We start from the raw sequence: 16,743 nt of genomic DNA, 5'->3' as shown, positions 1-16,743 counted from the left end.
AAGGGACTTGTATAGTTGTGGGAAACATTCAGTATGACATACCACATCGCCAAAAAGGTAGCTGTTAGCAAGTAATACGACATCGCACTAAGGTGCACTCGACAAAAATATTCTCGACTCTATTCAAAGGTCCTCGTGCTTACTTTGCAATTGAGCACAGCGATTGCACCCATGGATGCTGACGGGAGCTTGACCGAGACGACGGTCGGTATACATGGAATTGATATAACGTCTGCTGCTGACGTGGAAATTGGAAATTCGCCCGACAACAGCAAGATTTTTGTTGCAACTAACGAAGATGTCAAAGACGCGAGTGCTGTATATGCAGTGCCAGCTCAAGAAGAGGATACGTACTCAGCAGACCTAGTTGCCGATGAGGAGAATCCACCATTGGCCACATCCACAGTAGAAGCAATAGCCTTCACAGAATCAGAGCCATTTCCTAGGAAGGAAATGACAATAGTGGATCCTGAGCAAACAATGGCGGCTGAGGCAGCCGCTGCAATGCCCTCTCATGAGATCGACACTCATGCAGCAGAAGTCTCAGTTGAGGAGCCACTTACTATGGTATCAGAAACAAATTATCTTTTCCAAGGTATAACACAGACGGGACAGTCGGACTTCTTTAGCCAACTTGCAGATGGGCCGGCAGATATGGAAACGCTATCTAAAGCCGTGGTTGAGCCGCCTGAGAATGCTGTATTGGGAGCTGTCGAATTTGGAACCGCGGGACTATTTGAGGAGGGTGAAAACTCAGTTTTTGATAACCTTGGACAGTCAGAATCGACGTTGACTGAGAATATGCCTGGTGAGCTTGACTGTATATACCGCTTCCTGCTTGACCTTCTAACATATATCTGCTATGAAAGAAGCCACTATTTCCTTTGGATCTCCAAACCAGGATGATGATTTCTTTTTCACATCTGGAATTGGTGCTACGTCCAGTCAGACGGAGCAGCTGGAATCGCATCCAGAAAGTACTGTGCCCGCGGCTAACACTTCTTTCGACTTTCTCTTAGATGACAACGACTTTCTGTCAGATGATGAGGTTGAAACTGTTTCAGTAGATGTACCGGTGACTTTGGCGGCGACTTCATCATACGCTCCAAAGTCTTACGCTTCATCTCCATACAATAGTGTCCCGCAAGTAGTGTCCGTTCAACAAAGTGTGCCTCCGAAACCGAAAGCATTTTTTGAAGATTTACCTGCGCTCTCAAATCCGAAAATAGTGCGCCGAATCGATCAGTTTGCACACCGGGCGGTTCTCGCAAGTGAGCAAACTCAACCGCTGCCTGCTACAGATCTATACGGAAGACCACCGCTCACCACTCCTTCAGGGGCTATTCCCTCATCTACGAACGCGTACGGCCAAGAAACCTTTTCCAGTACATATGCACCAGTACCACCCGTCAATAATTCACTTGCTGCATCGAGTGTATATAATACTGCTTTTGTGCCACCAATCAGCTCTCACGCTAATCCCCCACAACCGAATATCATTACAAGGTCAACCGCTTCGGACGCCTACGATCCACCATTCATTTCCGGCTCATTTGTCGCTCCACGGCGCGAATCCAGCGCATATAACCCACAGTCTGCAGTTCAGCCAATGTCACCGCAAACAGGATCAGTTGTACCACATGCTCTACCTTCAACATCACCTCACTTAACCAATACAATCCCCACTCAGTCGAAGTATGTGCCTATGACTGTCGCCTCTCCTCCGCCAACGACATCATTAAGTACAGAGCCACCTGCCGTGTTCCCGTATACTGACACAGATATTCAACTAACGAAAAATATCTTGCCAGATGATTCATCTCATTACACGCCAGCCGCTCCCCCGACTGCGACGCCAAATGCTTCATATGTGTCGCATGCACATGGAGCCTCACAACCCCCTACAACATCGCAATACACGCCAGCAGCTCCCCTTACTGCTATGCCACATGCGTCACATGTGTCGAATGAGCACGTAGCTTCTCAGCATCCTACAACTTCCGCATATGCCCCCACAACGGGATACAGATTACCATCCCCATATCCTTCGACGTCACAGCCCACACATCCTCATCTGTACTCAAATGTTCCACCAATTGTACAGCCAAAGTCTGCTTCTGTGCCGCCACATCCTGTTGCCGCTGGGCGACCACCGGTACCACCGGCTCGAACTAGTTCATACGCCCCTCCCCCGCGAGATGCGTATTCGTCTCCGCTACCACTGGAGCCGCTGTCGGCAATTACGTCGCCTCCTCATTCGGAACCGCATTCAATGGCTGCGCCATATTCATTACCGCAGTTGCATGTACCACAGTCCTCGCATCTGGCATCGTCGCCTCCACAACCTTACCCAATGCCTCGGAGCGTTGCAGCGTCACCTCACCCGCCGAAGACCCTGGCACCACAACCGCACCCTCTTATGTCCTGGAGCTCTAGCGGAAAGTTAGTCACTATCTTCCCATCAAAGAATCCTAATCTCGGATATGCAGCTACGAATATAGATTTCGTGAGTTCAACGATCAAAGTGCACAACGCTAGAGACGTTATACAAGAACTGACTACGGACATTAACATGGCGAAATTTCCAGGTCCGTTGTGTGCTGTGGGAGCAAGAAGTGCAAATAAGTCGAAGAAGAAGGATGTTCTGAAGTGGCTGGACGAAAAAATCCCGACTCTGGAAAAACTGATTTACGAGTCGATTGGTGCGGAAGCAAAGATAGAGGCTGAAGATAATCTGGCACTCTGGAAATGCGTTCGAATAGTTTTGGATAACAATGGAGAGCTGGATACTAACACGTCCGAGACTCGTAAGGCAATCAGACATGCATTGATTCCGGAATTGGTTTGTACCAACCAGCCAGATGACATGGCAACATTTACCAGTGCGAGCGATATATACCAGAGACATATCAGGTCGACAAGCAATGGATCCATGGGGGGACGCGACATAGCTGACACGAAAAATGTGGAAGCCATTTCTAGCGTGCGAGAGCTACTGCTCAAGGGCGATCGAGAAGGAGCTGTGACTTCGGCTTTGGATAATTGTCTTTGGGCCCACGCGTTGCTTATTGCAAGTACGATTAGTAAAGAGAAATGGAAGGACACAGCGCGAGAATTTATTCGTGCTGACGTCTTGGCGTTGAATACTGCGGAAGCTAGTAGTTTGGCTGCGGTTTATGAAGTTTTCGCGGGATGTGGTGACGAAGCCGGTATGCGTAGTTAAGTCTTTGTCATCCGACAACAGCTAACTTGTCTGCAGTGGACTCTTTACTACCTCCAGGAATGACAATATCAGGTAATGAGGGATCTCAACAGGCGCCTGCTCAACTTACCAAGTGGCGTGAGACTCTAGCGATGATCCTGTTGAACCGCTCTGGTGACGACATCGAAGCGATAGCTTCTCTTGGAAAGTTATTGGCTAACTATGGGTATACATATGCTGCACATACGTGTTATATATTTGCTAGGCCGCGGACGGTACTTGGAGGTAGGGAAGATTTTACATTACTTGGCGGTGACTATGCGCGACGTCCTTCGTCATTCACCAAGGATCTTGATGTGATCATTCTTAGTGAGATATATGAGCTTGCAATTTCACTAGGACCTAATGCCGGGCAAAATACTATCTTCCCACATTTGCAGTTATTTAAGTACCAACATGCTCTTATACTTGCGGAAAATGGATTTGTATCTGAAGCTCGAAAGTATTTGGATTACATCGGGACTGCGATTAAAGCCACGTCGAAGACGTCCTTCGTGTACGATGTTGCGTTTATTCAGAGTCTTAGAGAATTGTCTCAAAGACTTTCAGAGACACCGGCCTCGGAATCTCGTTGGTTGGGTGGCATGATTGGTAAACCATCACTTGGTAACATGTGGGGAAATTTTGACAGGAAGCTTGCCCAATTTGTTGCGGGTGATGACGAGGATCCATCGTCTACTGTCCAGGGTGGCGATAATTCTACGGACGGCAGATTCCGGAAGCTGGCTAGTAGTCCTGGATTATCACGTCAGCAATCAACCACGGATATGGTAGGATTGTACGTTTCTGCGCAGAACTTCAACGGAACTGGGACATCATATACCCCGCCTACATCTGGAGGTGTAGCGTTGCACAATTCCAGATACGGATCATCTCCTTCATCGGCTCGAACATCTCTGTATATCCCGCAGAATGATGGGTATGGTAATTCGATGGAAAATTCTGGACCGTACGGGCCTCCAGTCTCGAATCCATATGCGCCAGGTCGGGAGCAGACCTCTTCTCCATATACCGCGTCAACCTATGCTCTTCCGATCGACGGTCCGAAACTATCGTATGCGCCACCCACAACGTCGTACGATTCACTCATGATGTCCTATGACCCCGGGACAAACTCTCGCGAATCTGCAATGAGTTCCTACGAACCGCCAACAGCAACCAATAATTCATATGAACCATCTGAGTTGTCACAGGGAACACCAAGGTCATCTGAGCTAGTGGCATCCTCATTTGTGACAGCGGATGAGTCAGGTCATGCTCCAGCTATTTCTTATGGATACGAGCCACCTCGAGACGCAGTGTCATTTGGATTTGAGCCTCCATCAGCTAATAGGTATAACGGCGAGAGCAGAGGACAGATTGATGTGCGAGTAACTGAGGAGGACACATCTAGCACATACGAGCGCCTTCAAGAGAATGAGTTTAGTTATGAGCAACAAGGAGGGGAGAATGTAAGCGGCAAGTATGATGATTTCGATGTCGACGAAGATTTGGGTCTCGGAAATGATGCTCTCAGCCAACATAAGAAGATGGCTCATGGTGGATCAGGAGAGTCTAATGATAAGACTGATGGCAAAAAAGACGAAGGTCAAAAGGAAGACGAGAAAGGTGAGATATTTATCCTTTGCTATGCTATGGTATGCTAATTGACTGGTAAGAAGAGACGCCGGCGTCCAGAGGTGGATGGTTTTCCTGGTTACATCGAAGTGCAGAGAGCCAGGAAAACAAACCGAAGGCTGTTCGTGCGAAACTGGGAGAAGGAATGCAGTTTGTTTACGACAAGGAATTGAAAAAATGGGTTAATCCTAATGTGCGTACTATCTAATGGTGACTTAATGTTATAGGTGCTTATATAATATTAGGATCGTGACGCGGGCAATGCACCACCGCCACCGCCGCCTCCTCCGACGAGCAAGGCTCCAACTCCAGCTTCCCAAGTCACCAATACAGTCACTAGTACAATTACATCGACGCCGTCACCGGCCCGGCTACCGGCATCCGCGCCTGCCACTCCTATGACAGCAGCGTTACCTCCAATGTCTGTACCTCCGCGATCCGGCGCCCCGACCCCGGCGTCGTCGGCACCACCGTCTAGTGGGCCTCCGCTCACTGGTATGCCATCATTAACAGGTTTGCCTGAACACCCAGCAGGAGCAACACGTCGCGGAAAGAAGAGGCCTCAGTACATTCCTCCTCCTGCTCTCTAAAGGACTCATGAAAGAAACATGACACTAAGATATTGACAGAAATTATTGGTTGATAGGTTTTGCATTAACTTTTTGCTGTTTAAATTGAGATATAATTACCCGCAAACCGATGCATTTGAATGCCATAGTTATAGTTGTAAAGTATTGCCGCGGTCTAGATGTTTGATGATAATTAATATAAGATATAACTTATATGATAATATTAATGCGGTAGGGTTTCTGCATTATCTAAGGAAATTGACATATCTAGAACGCCGACCGATGACTAACGGAACCTATGTACACAAGCCTGCTCATAACGCACAAGCTCCCCATTTGCTTCTTTGACATCAACGGAGCTTTTGTATATAGCCCTGCTGGATTAAACGCTCGACGTCTCCTTGCCTCACATAGAATTGACTATTTTTGGTAAGTGTAATTAAGCTCCAAGACGCACGTTAGCCAGAGTGTGCTATCCAATACAATGTTGACATAATCGATAACTCACCCATATTCTGTCTGTATTTCACCGGCATCTTTTAATACCCGAACGTCGATGAACAAATCTGTCGGGGGATCCATTGATCCGGTTAAGTCAATATCTGTCCATTCGCCTTTAAGTTCAGCCAGTACGTCTCCGTACCCTCTAAAGTACTCTTCTTCATCTGGATGCCATCCTGATGCCACAGATGGACGGTCACTGAGCGCGACTCCCGAGTCTACTTCAGTGCCTATGCTCGCGGTCTCAAATCCCGACCAAACCAGCGTCTCGAGCCTCCGTGCTCTTAACTTGTGATATGCTAATAAACAGCGCTTATTCCTCCGCATACATATCTGAAGCACAAAGATTGCACAGGATACGCGTCTATCTTGTGAGGCGCGAAAGTTCGGGCCCTGTTGGTCAAGCAGAATCTTCACGTCGCGCTGGAGATCGCGGATTTCTCGAATGATTGAGTTCACAAGATCGGCCTGGTATGCCGGTAGCACATCTAAAGACTGAGTTCGTTTTGAGTCTTGGATTAGCTTTGCGGCCAGATCGCCGTACATTGTTGTTATTGATAAATTATAGCTACTGAAGTGCATACAATTGAACCCCACAAGATTACGCGTTCGCGTTATTGTCCCGGTCCAGCATAGGCCGGGTAAGGTTCCGCGTAGACTTAAGGCTTCTTGCTGTTAATGTTGTTCATTGCCGGCCAATCCCCTCAACGATCTTCAACAAGGATTGGAGTTAGGCAATCTATGGACTCACATTGTCCACTTGTAGTTTTCGCTTCGACTGCATTCTACTTGTTGCCAATTCAATACAATGAAATCGTTACTATTCAAAATGAACCAAAAACAAATGAGGGTTTTGTTGTTGCCATCTGTATTACAAATTCTGATGCGCCTGCAACGATTATGTTAACCAACACTCCCGTCTGAGCAGGAATTCTCGTTTGAAACGTATCCGGCATTGCACAAAGTTTGTAAGCCGAAGACTGGCAAAAGTGGTTGCTGCGGTGATGCCACCTACTCCGCATCCAACTATGTCAGCATCATATTCTGGGAAATTCCCTGAGACCGTTTTGTTGCGCGAGAATGAGTCCGTCAGTTGGGCAACGAATCTGGCTGCGTTCGATAATTTCATTCCGGTAGATTCTCACTGAAGTGATCAGTGTGCCGCTTTCCGTGAATTCGTTTCTGCTATGCGATGTGGAACGTCGTCTTTCTTACAGCTCGCTATCTTTTCTGAATGGAAAACACTCGCCCATTGTTTCAGATTACAATAGCTTCATATTAAACGTCAAATTTTTTCATTTAATCAGACATGGCAATGTATACACGCTTCATTACTTGCAAAGCTCGTACCGTAGTATAACTGTCAAATTTCCCATAACAGTATAGATACGTAAATAAGTAATGCAGTATACACTAGGAGAAGCATAGAACCTAAATCTCTAGAGTTCAAAATGGCGCTTGATAGTCAGCCGGAGAAGTTATTTGAAGTTCCTCAAGATATTCCTGACACGACTTAAGGATAACTGTAACACGCCTTCATATTTGGAGTGAGCTTTTACGGTTGGCGTTAAAGCCCGTCAGCTGGCCACCTGTTAAAAGGTTTAATCACCAGGACCCTACTCGTTTGCCTAAATAACGACCAGAAACTGTCGCCTTGAGACGTTATGTTGTAGGCTGCTCTGAGTGTCCGAGTATCGAATAGAAACTATAGGAGAATGGAACGGTAAACAGTGAAGAAGGACACAGCAGGGAATAATACAACTTTCGCATATTTGCAGCGTTTATTCAGCATATACATGTCGACCGCTCTTCTTCAGCAACGAGACTCGTTCGAGCTCGCATCTCTAGTGTCGTCGAGTTCTACCGACGGTGACGGCGGCGCTACTTCATCACGAGGCTCATCGGACAGACTCTCCAATCTCGACTACGAAGACGATGAGCAGATTCATAATCAGCAGCTATCGTTTGACAGTGTGAGAAGGCAGTCATATGGAGGATCTTTATTTGATTATGGGGAGCATATGTTTCCGCTAGCTGCGAGTGCAGATGCTAGAGATGGGGCATTACCACTAGAAAAACAGAAGCGATTGGGTATACTAAATGGGCTGGGTCTTGTTGTAGGAGTGCAGATTGGGTATCTGCTTTAAATCTGCTTGTCACCAGATATATTTGGTTGCTAACGTCTATGTAGTTCCGGTATCTTCTCATCGCCAAGTCAGGTGGATGCGCAAGCTGGATCTCCGGGTGCATCATTACTGGTCTGGTTAATTGCGGGACTGCTGGCTTGGACCGGCGCAGCCTCATATGCTGAACTAGGTAGCGCTATTCCATTGAATGGTGGCGCCCAGGCTTATTTGCATCACATTTTTGGTCCGCTTCCAGCATTTTTGTTCGCGTGGACTGCCATCACAGTTTTGAAGCCCGGCAGCATGGCAATTATTGCAATCGTTTTCGCGGAATACATTGGCCGACTAATTTTCTCGCATGGAGCACCTGATACTGCAACAGAAAGCATGTCTACTGAAGGAAGCAGCTACTCGCCGCTATGGTTCAATAAGACGGTTGCCGTAGCCTGTGTCTTAGTTGTCACCATTATCAATGCAATCAGTACGAAATTAAGCACGCGAACTGGAGATGTCTTCTTATTTTTGAAGATATCGTCGCTTGTCGCCATTACGGTCATCGGTTTGGTGGTTTTGGTATTTCACAAAGGCGCAGACAATTTCACTGAAGGATGGTTTGCCGGGTCCTCTTCGTCACTGGGAAATTATGCTATTGCATTATATGCTGGGCTGTGGGCATTTGATGGTTGGGATAATTTGAACTACGTGGCCGCGGAGATGAAGAACCCAAGTAAAGACTTACCTTTGGTCATTCACCTAGCAATGCCCATTGTTATCATATGCTATTTGGCCGCGAATCTGGCCTACTATGCAGTGCTACAAAGTTCAGAATTGGCAAAGTCAAGTACCATTGCACTGGCGTTTGGAGAACGAGTGTTTGGCCAAGTTGGAGCTATTGTATTTACCGTGTGTGTCGCATTATCATGCTTTGGTGCATTGAACGCTATAGCGTTCACGTCGGCACGGTTGGTATACGTGTCCGGAAAGGATGGATTCCTTCCTACGCGGTTTGGAAAGGTTAATAAGAAGACGGATACTCCAATTAACGCACTGTTACTACAAGCAGCCGTCACGATTGTGTTTATTTTAGTTGGAGAGTTCAAGACTTTGTTGACATTCTATGGTGAGCAGAGCTCTGACATCGGTGAGTTAGACTAATATCTTTTCAGGCGTTGCCGGCTACTTGTTTTACTTCCTTACAGTACTGGGCGTGATCGTTCTCAGAGCGCGCGAGCCTGACCTCGAGCGGCCTTACAAGACCTTCATAATAACGCCAATACTGTTCTGCTGCGTTGCTTTATTCCTCATCTCCAGAGGTATTTTCTCTGCGACATTAGAGGCTTCGTTTGTAGCACTTTTTGTCCTTACCGGAGTTCCAGTTTATTACTGGCGTGCAGGAGGAGGGCTACATAAGATGCCTGTACTGGGATGGTTTTTCAGACCGAAGATGCAACATAATGATGGCACTACAGGCTATATAGGAGGTCACAATTGAAGGCTACATATTCATTCTGGAATGGGTATGATATGGGAATTTGGCGACAAGGAACATTTGGGAAAAGGTTGTATTTGTATAGGCAAACACGTTCTAGGTCCTTCCATTATAAGGACCGCCGCTATTTACTGTAATGTTGCACAGTCGCAATAATTACGGACATTCTAATAATTACCACACAACAAATCCCAAACAGGATAGACAAACGAATATATCCCACAATACCAAGGAAATGCAAAATGCCACAAAGTTTCTTATAGGAAAGCCAGAGCGCCAAATCATAATAAGAAGAATTACAGATGTAGAACCCTACTGTTACTTGTTCTCACCAACAAACAGTTGCCTTGATACATCTCCATCTTCTCTCTTCGGTTCGCCAACGCCGACCTGTCGCAGCATCTTATGCACCCAAGCTCTCTTCTCGTTGGACATCTTTCCTTTCTCCAGTGAACTTACGGGGCCGGCCATACCCAGTGGCGTAGGCGTACTGATGTTGCTGCTGCTGTTGCTGCTGTTAGACTTGCCACTTTTACCAGAAAAGGATCTTCCCGGACTCGGCATGGGAATCTTAGATCCAGAGCCAGGAGTGGAGGATGGTGTGACCTGCCGCGTGTTCTTCTTCGACTCTTTATCCCTTGGTAATCCTTTCCATCTAGGCGAGGGTGATATCTTTGAATTCGGCGTACCAGGATCCACGACATTGAGCGGTGAACCACTAGATGCGTGATAGAGAATATAATTGCTTAGCCATTCAGCGAGATCTGTCCATCCACCTCCAACGCGAACCATAACTCTTTCGGCAATAATACGAACCCAAATAACCTGAGGTGGCGCATTCGGACGCTGGAGTAGGTACTTTTGAGTCTGGCCGTACCCTGCTTCTTTGAGCGACGACGATGTAGTTGTCGTCATAAGCTTATATGGGCTAGGGTTGGTAGTAGGTGCCGGGGGCTGTTCGGCAGGTTCAATATTGAGATCGATTCCAGGCAAGGTGGTAAGAATATGCCGAATTTTAAGATCGAGAGTATACTGCGATGACGTTGGAATAGACTCGTCTGACGTCTTAGCTGTGGCAAGGGTACCTCGAAGTGATGGTACGTCAACGGATAGACGCTTTGGATCGTTGGCGTCGAGTTCTGCTGAACCCAAGGACGAGCTGTGAGCATGACTGGAAAGCAGATTACGACCACGGTAGCGATCTTTGGCCAGAACATCGTACTCTAATCGTTTACGCTGTTGCAGCGGACATTCTTCGTCGATGGGTTCGAAGTCAAGCTCCTGAGTGACCGGAATTTGAGATGGAGAGTGTTCACCGGTGTAGTGCAGGGGGCTGAATGACAACCTTTCGGCGCTGTGTTGCTGAACGCGGTTAAGATCGAGAGCAACTCCGACTTCTGTAGACTCTAAAGTGCCAACTGGCAATGTAAGGCCACGAGTGTGACCTACCTGTGGCAGAGCTGATCGCGTGTCAGAAGTGTCGACTAGCGGTTCCTTTTCGGACAAAATCCCCACCCCGGTGGAATACGGCGATGCGGCAGTAGTCCCAACTGAAGATGTTCGCGTATGGGCCGCCCGGTCTTCTGTGGTGTCCGTATTGTATCCGCCAGCAGAGCTTTCCGTCGAAATCGAACTTGACGGTGGGGGGGTAATAGGCTGTGATATTACGTGTGGAGGAGTAGCGTATACCAACTCTAGCTCGTCGATCCCCTTCGATAAAAGCCCTTCCTCATCCATATTGTACGATACGGCAGCAACTGACATTTCCGCCTGCTCTTGTTTATGAAGCAGATCTGACTCAATTTGACGTGCAATCATAACCTCCTCTTCCAGCTCTTGCCGACGAGTCAATTCCTGGACTCTTGTCTTTTCTGCTTCAGTATACAACCGAACTCTCTGTGTCTCCCATGCAGCGGCCACCATATTGGCATCCGCATCGTTCTCAATGTCGCGAGCCTCAATATCTCGCTCGAGCTTTCCTTCAGTTACATGATCAGGATCGGGAACAGATACACTGGCAATCTTCTCTTCCATTCTCTCGACGTCGTCAATCCAACTGTCAGGAACAGGCTCCCGTGATAATTCGATCAAATGGTCTAAGACTGAACCTGCTTTTGCGATTCTTGCCCTTGCATCATCGCATGAGTGAAGGTTTATTTCTGAAAGCTCATCTTGGATTAATAAATGCAGACGAGAGACGTCCGCTCGATTTTCATACGTGACTAGTAGGAGCTCGAAGCCCGAAAGGGTAGTTAACAGTCGGAACATGAGCGCTGTGAGCAGCGCTTCGGCATCCGTGGCATGAGCATGTAGAGCTGCTTCCGTATTATTATCTGCTTGAGGTCTGATGCAAAATAACAACGAACTTACCTAAAACTGTTCGCTTTAACTCTTCGACATCATACCTATCTGCCTTCTCCCTAATTTCATCGCATCTTCTCTCAATTTCTGCTATAGCAGACGCCTTACAAAGATCCTCCCACTCGCACTTCCATGTCTTCATCTGTTCCATCTGAGTGCCAAAATACTCGAGCATTTCCAAAGCCTGAACAATGTGTCCGTGAAGTTCCTTGTGCCGAGGTGCAGTGTCAAGGAGGCTTCTGATCTGACAAGGGGGAAGACACGACACCTGTAAAATTGCTTCAGGATCTGGGTCTTGCAGCAGAGCAGCTGAAGAGAGATGCTCTGTACTTCCCATGCTGCTGCTCGTTTAATGTAGTGTCGGAGCTAATCAGTATGCCGAAATGTATCGTATGGACATTGACGGCAATTGGCGCTAGTCATTGATAAGAAATGACTCAGCTAAAGGCACATACAAAATCAAACATAAGTATGCGCATGCCGATGACGGTCGATTATATATACCAAACGGTATGGTCGAGAGAAACAAAGTCGCAATAGTAATTCGCAAAGGTGGGCTGAGTGATGCAGATCTCGAGTGCTGCCCTAACCCAGATAAGCTTTGCATTGTAATACTGTGCTTTTCCACACACAGAGTATGCTAAAGATTTTTCCTTTGCTATTCCATTGCTATTAACTGAAGGGTATATCTATGTATTTAGTTACCGTATATTAATTCTACTGTTCTACTGTTACACAGGATGCCGCACATCGTATGGCATACTTGTTGAGGGGTCTAACTATAACCCTAAACCGCATTTCTGCGGGAAATTGCAAGGTTCACGGATATAAAACCATAAACCACAGTAATGCGTGGCTTTCCAGGGGTAACCAAATACAGCAGTAGATCGCGGTTAAATCCAGCGAAATATCGGCGGTCACCATTCATAGCAGCTACAGTATTGGCAAGGACGGAATTCACAGTCTCCGATGCAGGCTCTTGGAGATGACCGCAAGGTTATGCCGCAGGACAACAATTTGCACCTGCAGCCTCCTCATTCAACTGAGGGTCACACACGAACTCTGTCTGGACGATTGGGATACGATCGATCGGTTGCATCAGCTCCGGCGGTTAGGCAATCGATGAGACTAGAACGCCAAAATACAAGGTTAAAGAATGCCCATCAGGGGACGGGGAACAAGAACGATATCGCAGGAGGCTGCGCGCGGTCGTCTATTCCTCCAGAGCGCCGGAGAATCGGCAGATCCCAATTGACAAAGAACATGCGTTGTACAGAAGTCAGTAGCATGACCTTGTTACATAGGAGTTAAGTTGTCGCTAATCTTTCGTTAGGCGGATCCAAATGTTCACGTTGAGGATGACCTTACACAGGAGTTGAACAACGATCCTCAGCCACGGGCACACAAGCAGAAGAAAATGGCCTACAATTCAACTACTTTGCAACCGGATTCTTCCTGTTCCAAGCGTCCAACGTCGCAGATGAATGGAATTGCAAATTCTGTCCGACAAGGTCGTCGCGTGGTGCCAAGAAGAACTATCTCTTTAGTCAACGATGAGCCATCCGTTATTCCATCCTCTCTACATTTGCAAGCATCGGACCAAACTAATAAATCGAAAACTCTTACTGGATCACAACAAGATGCGGTACCTACCGAGATTGCAAGCGACACGTCAGTGCAGCCATCTCGCACCGCACTTCTTCGAACAGGACGAGTAACCAAACATCGCAATCCGGCTCTCCTGGATGGGCAAAAAAGTCGGAGCAAATCCGAACGGATACCTTGTTCAACTTCGGAGCTGCTCAACAACGCGAATTCAAAGCTTCAACTGATGTCACAATACCAGCCAGAGGAGGCTACCAGTTCTTCGATACCTGAACCAGCAATGCCTACGAACCTTGGAACAGACTTCAGAAAGCTCAAGGAGTTATTTTCAGAAGAGGACGAGGAGAGATCATCGGATTTGTCTGAACCGGATGAAGATATCCTTAATGATCCGGACATGATGCAGATTTTATTTCCAATCTTTGGGACAGAGGCGTTTCAGGACAGCAGTAGTTTGGCATACGCTTTTTCATCCGACGCTGAATATCGATGTGATTCAGATTCCAGCGACACTTCGTACTCGCACCAGAGGAGGCGTGAATCGCGATCCAGACAATTGTCACAAACACCGAGAGTAGTACAGAGCCAAGAGAGAAAGCGAAGCTTGGATTTATATGCCCTGGAAGTCGAAGTCGACGGCCATCCTAAAAACCTTGGTGGTCGTGATAGAATGCAATCCAATTCTAGTGGTTCGATTGAGGATTTGTGCTTCAGCACTCGCACTGAGTCGAAAGATCAACAAGTAGAAACCGGTTCCGAGGAATCCGAGCTTTATGGGCTTAGGAATCCCGGTACGGAAATAAAGACTGAAACTGAGGCGGCGATGCTTGTCGCTAGATCAGAACAAAGATTAGACAATTATATGGTAGATACTACTGGAAACAAAAGTGCAGCTATTCCTCACAACACATCGGATGAGGACGAGGAATTGCCTCCAACGCAGTTAATTGATGACGAGGCCGCATGGTTTCCATCCTCTCAACCAATTCGTCGTGTTTCTGCGCACTGCTCGAGCGGCTCAGTTGCTATGGCGGCCCCAAAAATGTCAATGTTGTCCTCTATTGAATCTTTCGAGTCTCTCCCACTGATACAACCTCTCCAGTCTCAATCTGGTGTGCTACCTTCACTATCCTCCAACGGCGGACGTCATTCGGCACAATCCACCAAGCAGCTTTATTTGTGTGCGACAAAGTTTGACGAACACAAGGCTTTCCTTGCCGAACTTGATCAAGAATTTCCAAAAACAAAGAATTTGCTATCACAGACGCAAGATGCTACAAGTGAGGGGACTCTACATCTGATGGAGTCACAGTCTATTAAGTGGAAGGGTGATGAGGCTGCTAATGATGATGAAAATATAACGGAGAAAGTGGGTCAGGAGCGGCTACGAGCTGAGAACATAAAGGCTATGGCCAGAGCACACATTAAAGGTCAGCAAGATATAGACCTAATCACTCAAGTTCAGATAGTTGACAGTTCTGCAATTGAAGTTCGGCCGGATACGATCGATATGCGTCGAGTCGAGCAAACGTCACAGGGCCAGAATACCGATTGTATATCTGAAGATCCAGGTGCACAGGCAAATGAAAATGCTTTTCCGCATTGGTCATCGCTACACGGAAGACGCGCAAGGAAAAGAAGAGTTATCTCGACTACACCTCCTGAAGTGCATGTGCACGACAATTTTTTCGTTCCCGATACTGCAGTCGAGTCGTTGGCAATCAAGTCGTCAGAAAAGTCGAGAACAGAGATTGTGAAGGCAGCGGCGGATAGTTCTGTTGTGAAGCATACATCTTCGTCTTATTGCGATAACAATTCAGACGTATATGAAGTTATTGAACCCTTACCGAGTACCCAGATAATCAAATTTGAGTCCTCAGCGACTACACAGATTATAGAGTCTTCTGATATTAACAGCACCGCGAACAAACCACTCACAGATACCTATATCTCTCCAAATTTTGCGTCTGTTATAGCAGCGGAAATGCCAGAGACGGAGTTATCAAACGTGGAGAGCAACGACTCTGCTACACGCTCGAATGTGGAAATTCTTGATTCGCGGCCAAAGTACTCATCATTACCAACTCGTTCCCATGACCCTAGACTATCGGCGTTGATTCCTATTTGGCTGTCAGACAAGGAAGAATCTGAAGGGCAAGAATACATTTCTGTTGCAGACGACAGAAATAGTTCAGAGGCGTCGCAAGCACCGTGCCGAAATGAGAAAAATAGTCTGTCGGATATGTATGCGTCCGAAGGAGCCAATCACATCGTTAGCAATGAAGATGAAGAAAAATCCAACGATGACGGGTCAACACGGCATTGCTTGCGACAGAGGCGGCCACCTACACAATTCTCACCAAGGCCAATCGTTCCAAATACGGGAAAGACTCGCAGGCAAGACAAATTCTCGCCGGATTATCTACTTAATAATGCCAAATCGGCATTAGTTGATCTTCCGGATTTATCAGTATGCTATATGTTTTTCTTGAACATGACCAAAAGTAGTGCTAATCAACCGTAGATGTTCATCAGCGAAGACGCTTTCCGAAAGCTTTCTATCGACGATCGCCGAGATATCATGCGGTACATCCTACCAATCGACCGTGCGTCATCGACATCTCCTGTCCCAGGCTTCTTTAGCAATGTTGTGATTCAAGATGCTACAAGACAGCTGCAAGCTGATATCGGACTCGGTAGATATACGAAGGCTTATGCTGAGGAATACAAGCGTGCCACAGCTGCCATTGCCAACGGCGAAGCTGACGAGTATAAGGAAGGCCAGTTTGAGTTATGGTGGGGACAGAAGTCGAGAGGGATAAATGTCTAGTGAGTAACGGAAAAGACATAGAGATCTGGCTCACCACTCGGCTTTTGAGATTACTTTTTTAGATACGTCATTGTCTTCCTCATCAGTGTGTGCTAGCCATCCAAAACAAACCAGTAAATAGAGTGAATATAGTTCCACCATTACAGATAGGAACTAAGGCTGCTACAACCACGTTGATAGCGATCCATAGCTATCATTATGTCTTAGGCTGTGTCCGCTGTCGATGATAGTTGTGCATCGAGAACAGCAATTCGCCCTTTCGCCCTTTGTTGACAATATAACTAATATTATCATACAAATAGAACACCTTATTACACAAAAAAATAAAATAAAACGCCCAAAAAGTAATGGAAGAAGATGAATATCTAGTTCTGGTCATATTA

General features: G+C 46.8%; 5 protein-coding genes across 5 annotated transcripts; 3 read left to right on the top strand and 2 right to left on the bottom strand.

Annotated features, from left to right (window-relative positions):
* Positions 1-34: 34 nt before the first annotated feature.
* V1513DRAFT_113959 (Sec23-binding domain of Sec16-domain-containing protein) lies at positions 35-5,711 on the top strand. Its single transcript, XM_066894134.1, has 7 exons — positions 35-808; positions 870-1,742; positions 1,812-3,209; positions 3,260-3,487; positions 3,602-4,870; positions 4,924-5,072; positions 5,125-5,711. Exons 1-7 carry the CDS (start codon positions 172-174, stop codon positions 5,467-5,469), a joined length of 4,899 nt encoding a protein of 1,632 aa, XP_066753000.1. The 5' UTR covers positions 35-171; the 3' UTR covers positions 5,470-5,711.
* V1513DRAFT_464877 (uncharacterized protein) lies at positions 5,351-6,577 on the bottom strand. Its single transcript, XM_066900014.1, has 2 exons — positions 5,957-6,577; positions 5,351-5,892 (listed from the first exon to the last, which is right to left on the bottom strand). Exons 1-2 carry the CDS (start codon positions 6,529-6,531, stop codon positions 5,799-5,801), a joined length of 669 nt encoding a protein of 222 aa, XP_066752999.1. The 5' UTR covers positions 6,532-6,577; the 3' UTR covers positions 5,351-5,798.
* Positions 6,578-7,536: 959 nt separating this feature from the next.
* Positions 7,537-9,803, top strand: V1513DRAFT_446408 (amino acid permease-domain-containing protein). The gene is made up of 3 exons (XM_066898261.1): positions 7,537-8,083; positions 8,141-9,195; positions 9,242-9,803. Exons 1-3 carry the CDS (start codon positions 7,746-7,748, stop codon positions 9,565-9,567), a joined length of 1,719 nt encoding a protein of 572 aa, XP_066752998.1. The 5' UTR covers positions 7,537-7,745; the 3' UTR covers positions 9,568-9,803.
* V1513DRAFT_113998 (uncharacterized protein) lies at positions 9,557-12,657 on the bottom strand. Its single transcript, XM_066894135.1, has 2 exons — positions 11,935-12,657; positions 9,557-11,879 (listed from the first exon to the last, which is right to left on the bottom strand). The coding sequence occupies exons 1-2, from the start codon at positions 12,260-12,262 to the stop codon at positions 9,883-9,885; spliced, it is 2,325 nt and encodes a 774-aa protein (XP_066752997.1). The 5' UTR covers positions 12,263-12,657; the 3' UTR covers positions 9,557-9,882.
* Positions 12,658-12,834: 177 nt separating this feature from the next.
* Positions 12,835-16,639, top strand: V1513DRAFT_485336 (uncharacterized protein). The gene is made up of 3 exons (XM_066900469.1): positions 12,835-13,203; positions 13,259-16,000; positions 16,055-16,639. The coding sequence occupies exons 1-3, from the start codon at positions 12,895-12,897 to the stop codon at positions 16,358-16,360; spliced, it is 3,357 nt and encodes a 1,118-aa protein (XP_066752996.1). The 5' UTR covers positions 12,835-12,894; the 3' UTR covers positions 16,361-16,639.
* Positions 16,640-16,743: the final 104 nt, after the last annotated feature.

The sequence above is a fragment of the Lipomyces chichibuensis genome (genome assembly GCF_038497645.1).
Source record: "Lipomyces chichibuensis strain CBS 12929 unplaced genomic scaffold V1513scaffold_20, whole genome shotgun sequence".
NCBI classification, from domain to species: domain Eukaryota; kingdom Fungi; phylum Ascomycota; class Lipomycetes; order Lipomycetales; family Lipomycetaceae; genus Lipomyces; species Lipomyces chichibuensis.
This window is presented reverse-complemented; position numbering and strand designations above follow the sequence as displayed.

Bases quoted from the DNA above. Each gene is read 5' to 3' on its own strand.
- V1513DRAFT_113959 (XM_066894134.1), top strand. From the start codon at position 172: ATGGATGCTGACGGGAGCTTGACCGAGACGACGGTCGGTATACATGGA. The intron at 1,743-1,811 runs GTACAGAGCCAC...ATATCTTGCCAG, and splicing joins TCCGCCAACGACATCATTAA to ATGATTCATCTCATTACACG. The intron at 3,210-3,259 runs GTATGCGTAGTT...ACTTGTCTGCAG, and splicing joins GGGATGTGGTGACGAAGCCG to TGGACTCTTTACTACCTCCA.
- V1513DRAFT_464877 (XM_066900014.1), bottom strand. From the start codon at position 6,531: ATGCACTTCAGTAGCTATAATTTATCAATAACAACAATGTACGGCGAT. The intron at 5,893-5,956 runs GTGAGTTATCGA...TGCGTCTTGGAG, and splicing joins GAAATACAGACAGAATATGG to CTTAATTACACTTACCAAAA.
- V1513DRAFT_446408 (XM_066898261.1), top strand. From the start codon at position 7,746: ATGTCGACCGCTCTTCTTCAGCAACGAGACTCGTTCGAGCTCGCATCT. The intron at 8,084-8,140 runs GTATCTGCTTTA...ACGTCTATGTAG, and splicing joins GTTGTAGGAGTGCAGATTGG to TTCCGGTATCTTCTCATCGC. The intron at 9,196-9,241 runs GTGAGCAGAGCT...ATATCTTTTCAG, and splicing joins GACTTTGTTGACATTCTATG to GCGTTGCCGGCTACTTGTTT.
- V1513DRAFT_113998 (XM_066894135.1), bottom strand. From the start codon at position 12,262: ATGGGAAGTACAGAGCATCTCTCTTCAGCTGCTCTGCTGCAAGACCCA. The intron at 11,880-11,934 runs GTAAGTTCGTTG...ATACGGAAGCAG, and splicing joins GTTAAAGCGAACAGTTTTAG to CTCTACATGCTCATGCCACG.
- V1513DRAFT_485336 (XM_066900469.1), top strand. From the start codon at position 12,895: ATGCAGGCTCTTGGAGATGACCGCAAGGTTATGCCGCAGGACAACAAT. The intron at 13,204-13,258 runs GTCAGTAGCATG...ATCTTTCGTTAG, and splicing joins AGAACATGCGTTGTACAGAA to GCGGATCCAAATGTTCACGT. The intron at 16,001-16,054 runs GTATGCTATATG...AATCAACCGTAG, and splicing joins TTGATCTTCCGGATTTATCA to ATGTTCATCAGCGAAGACGC.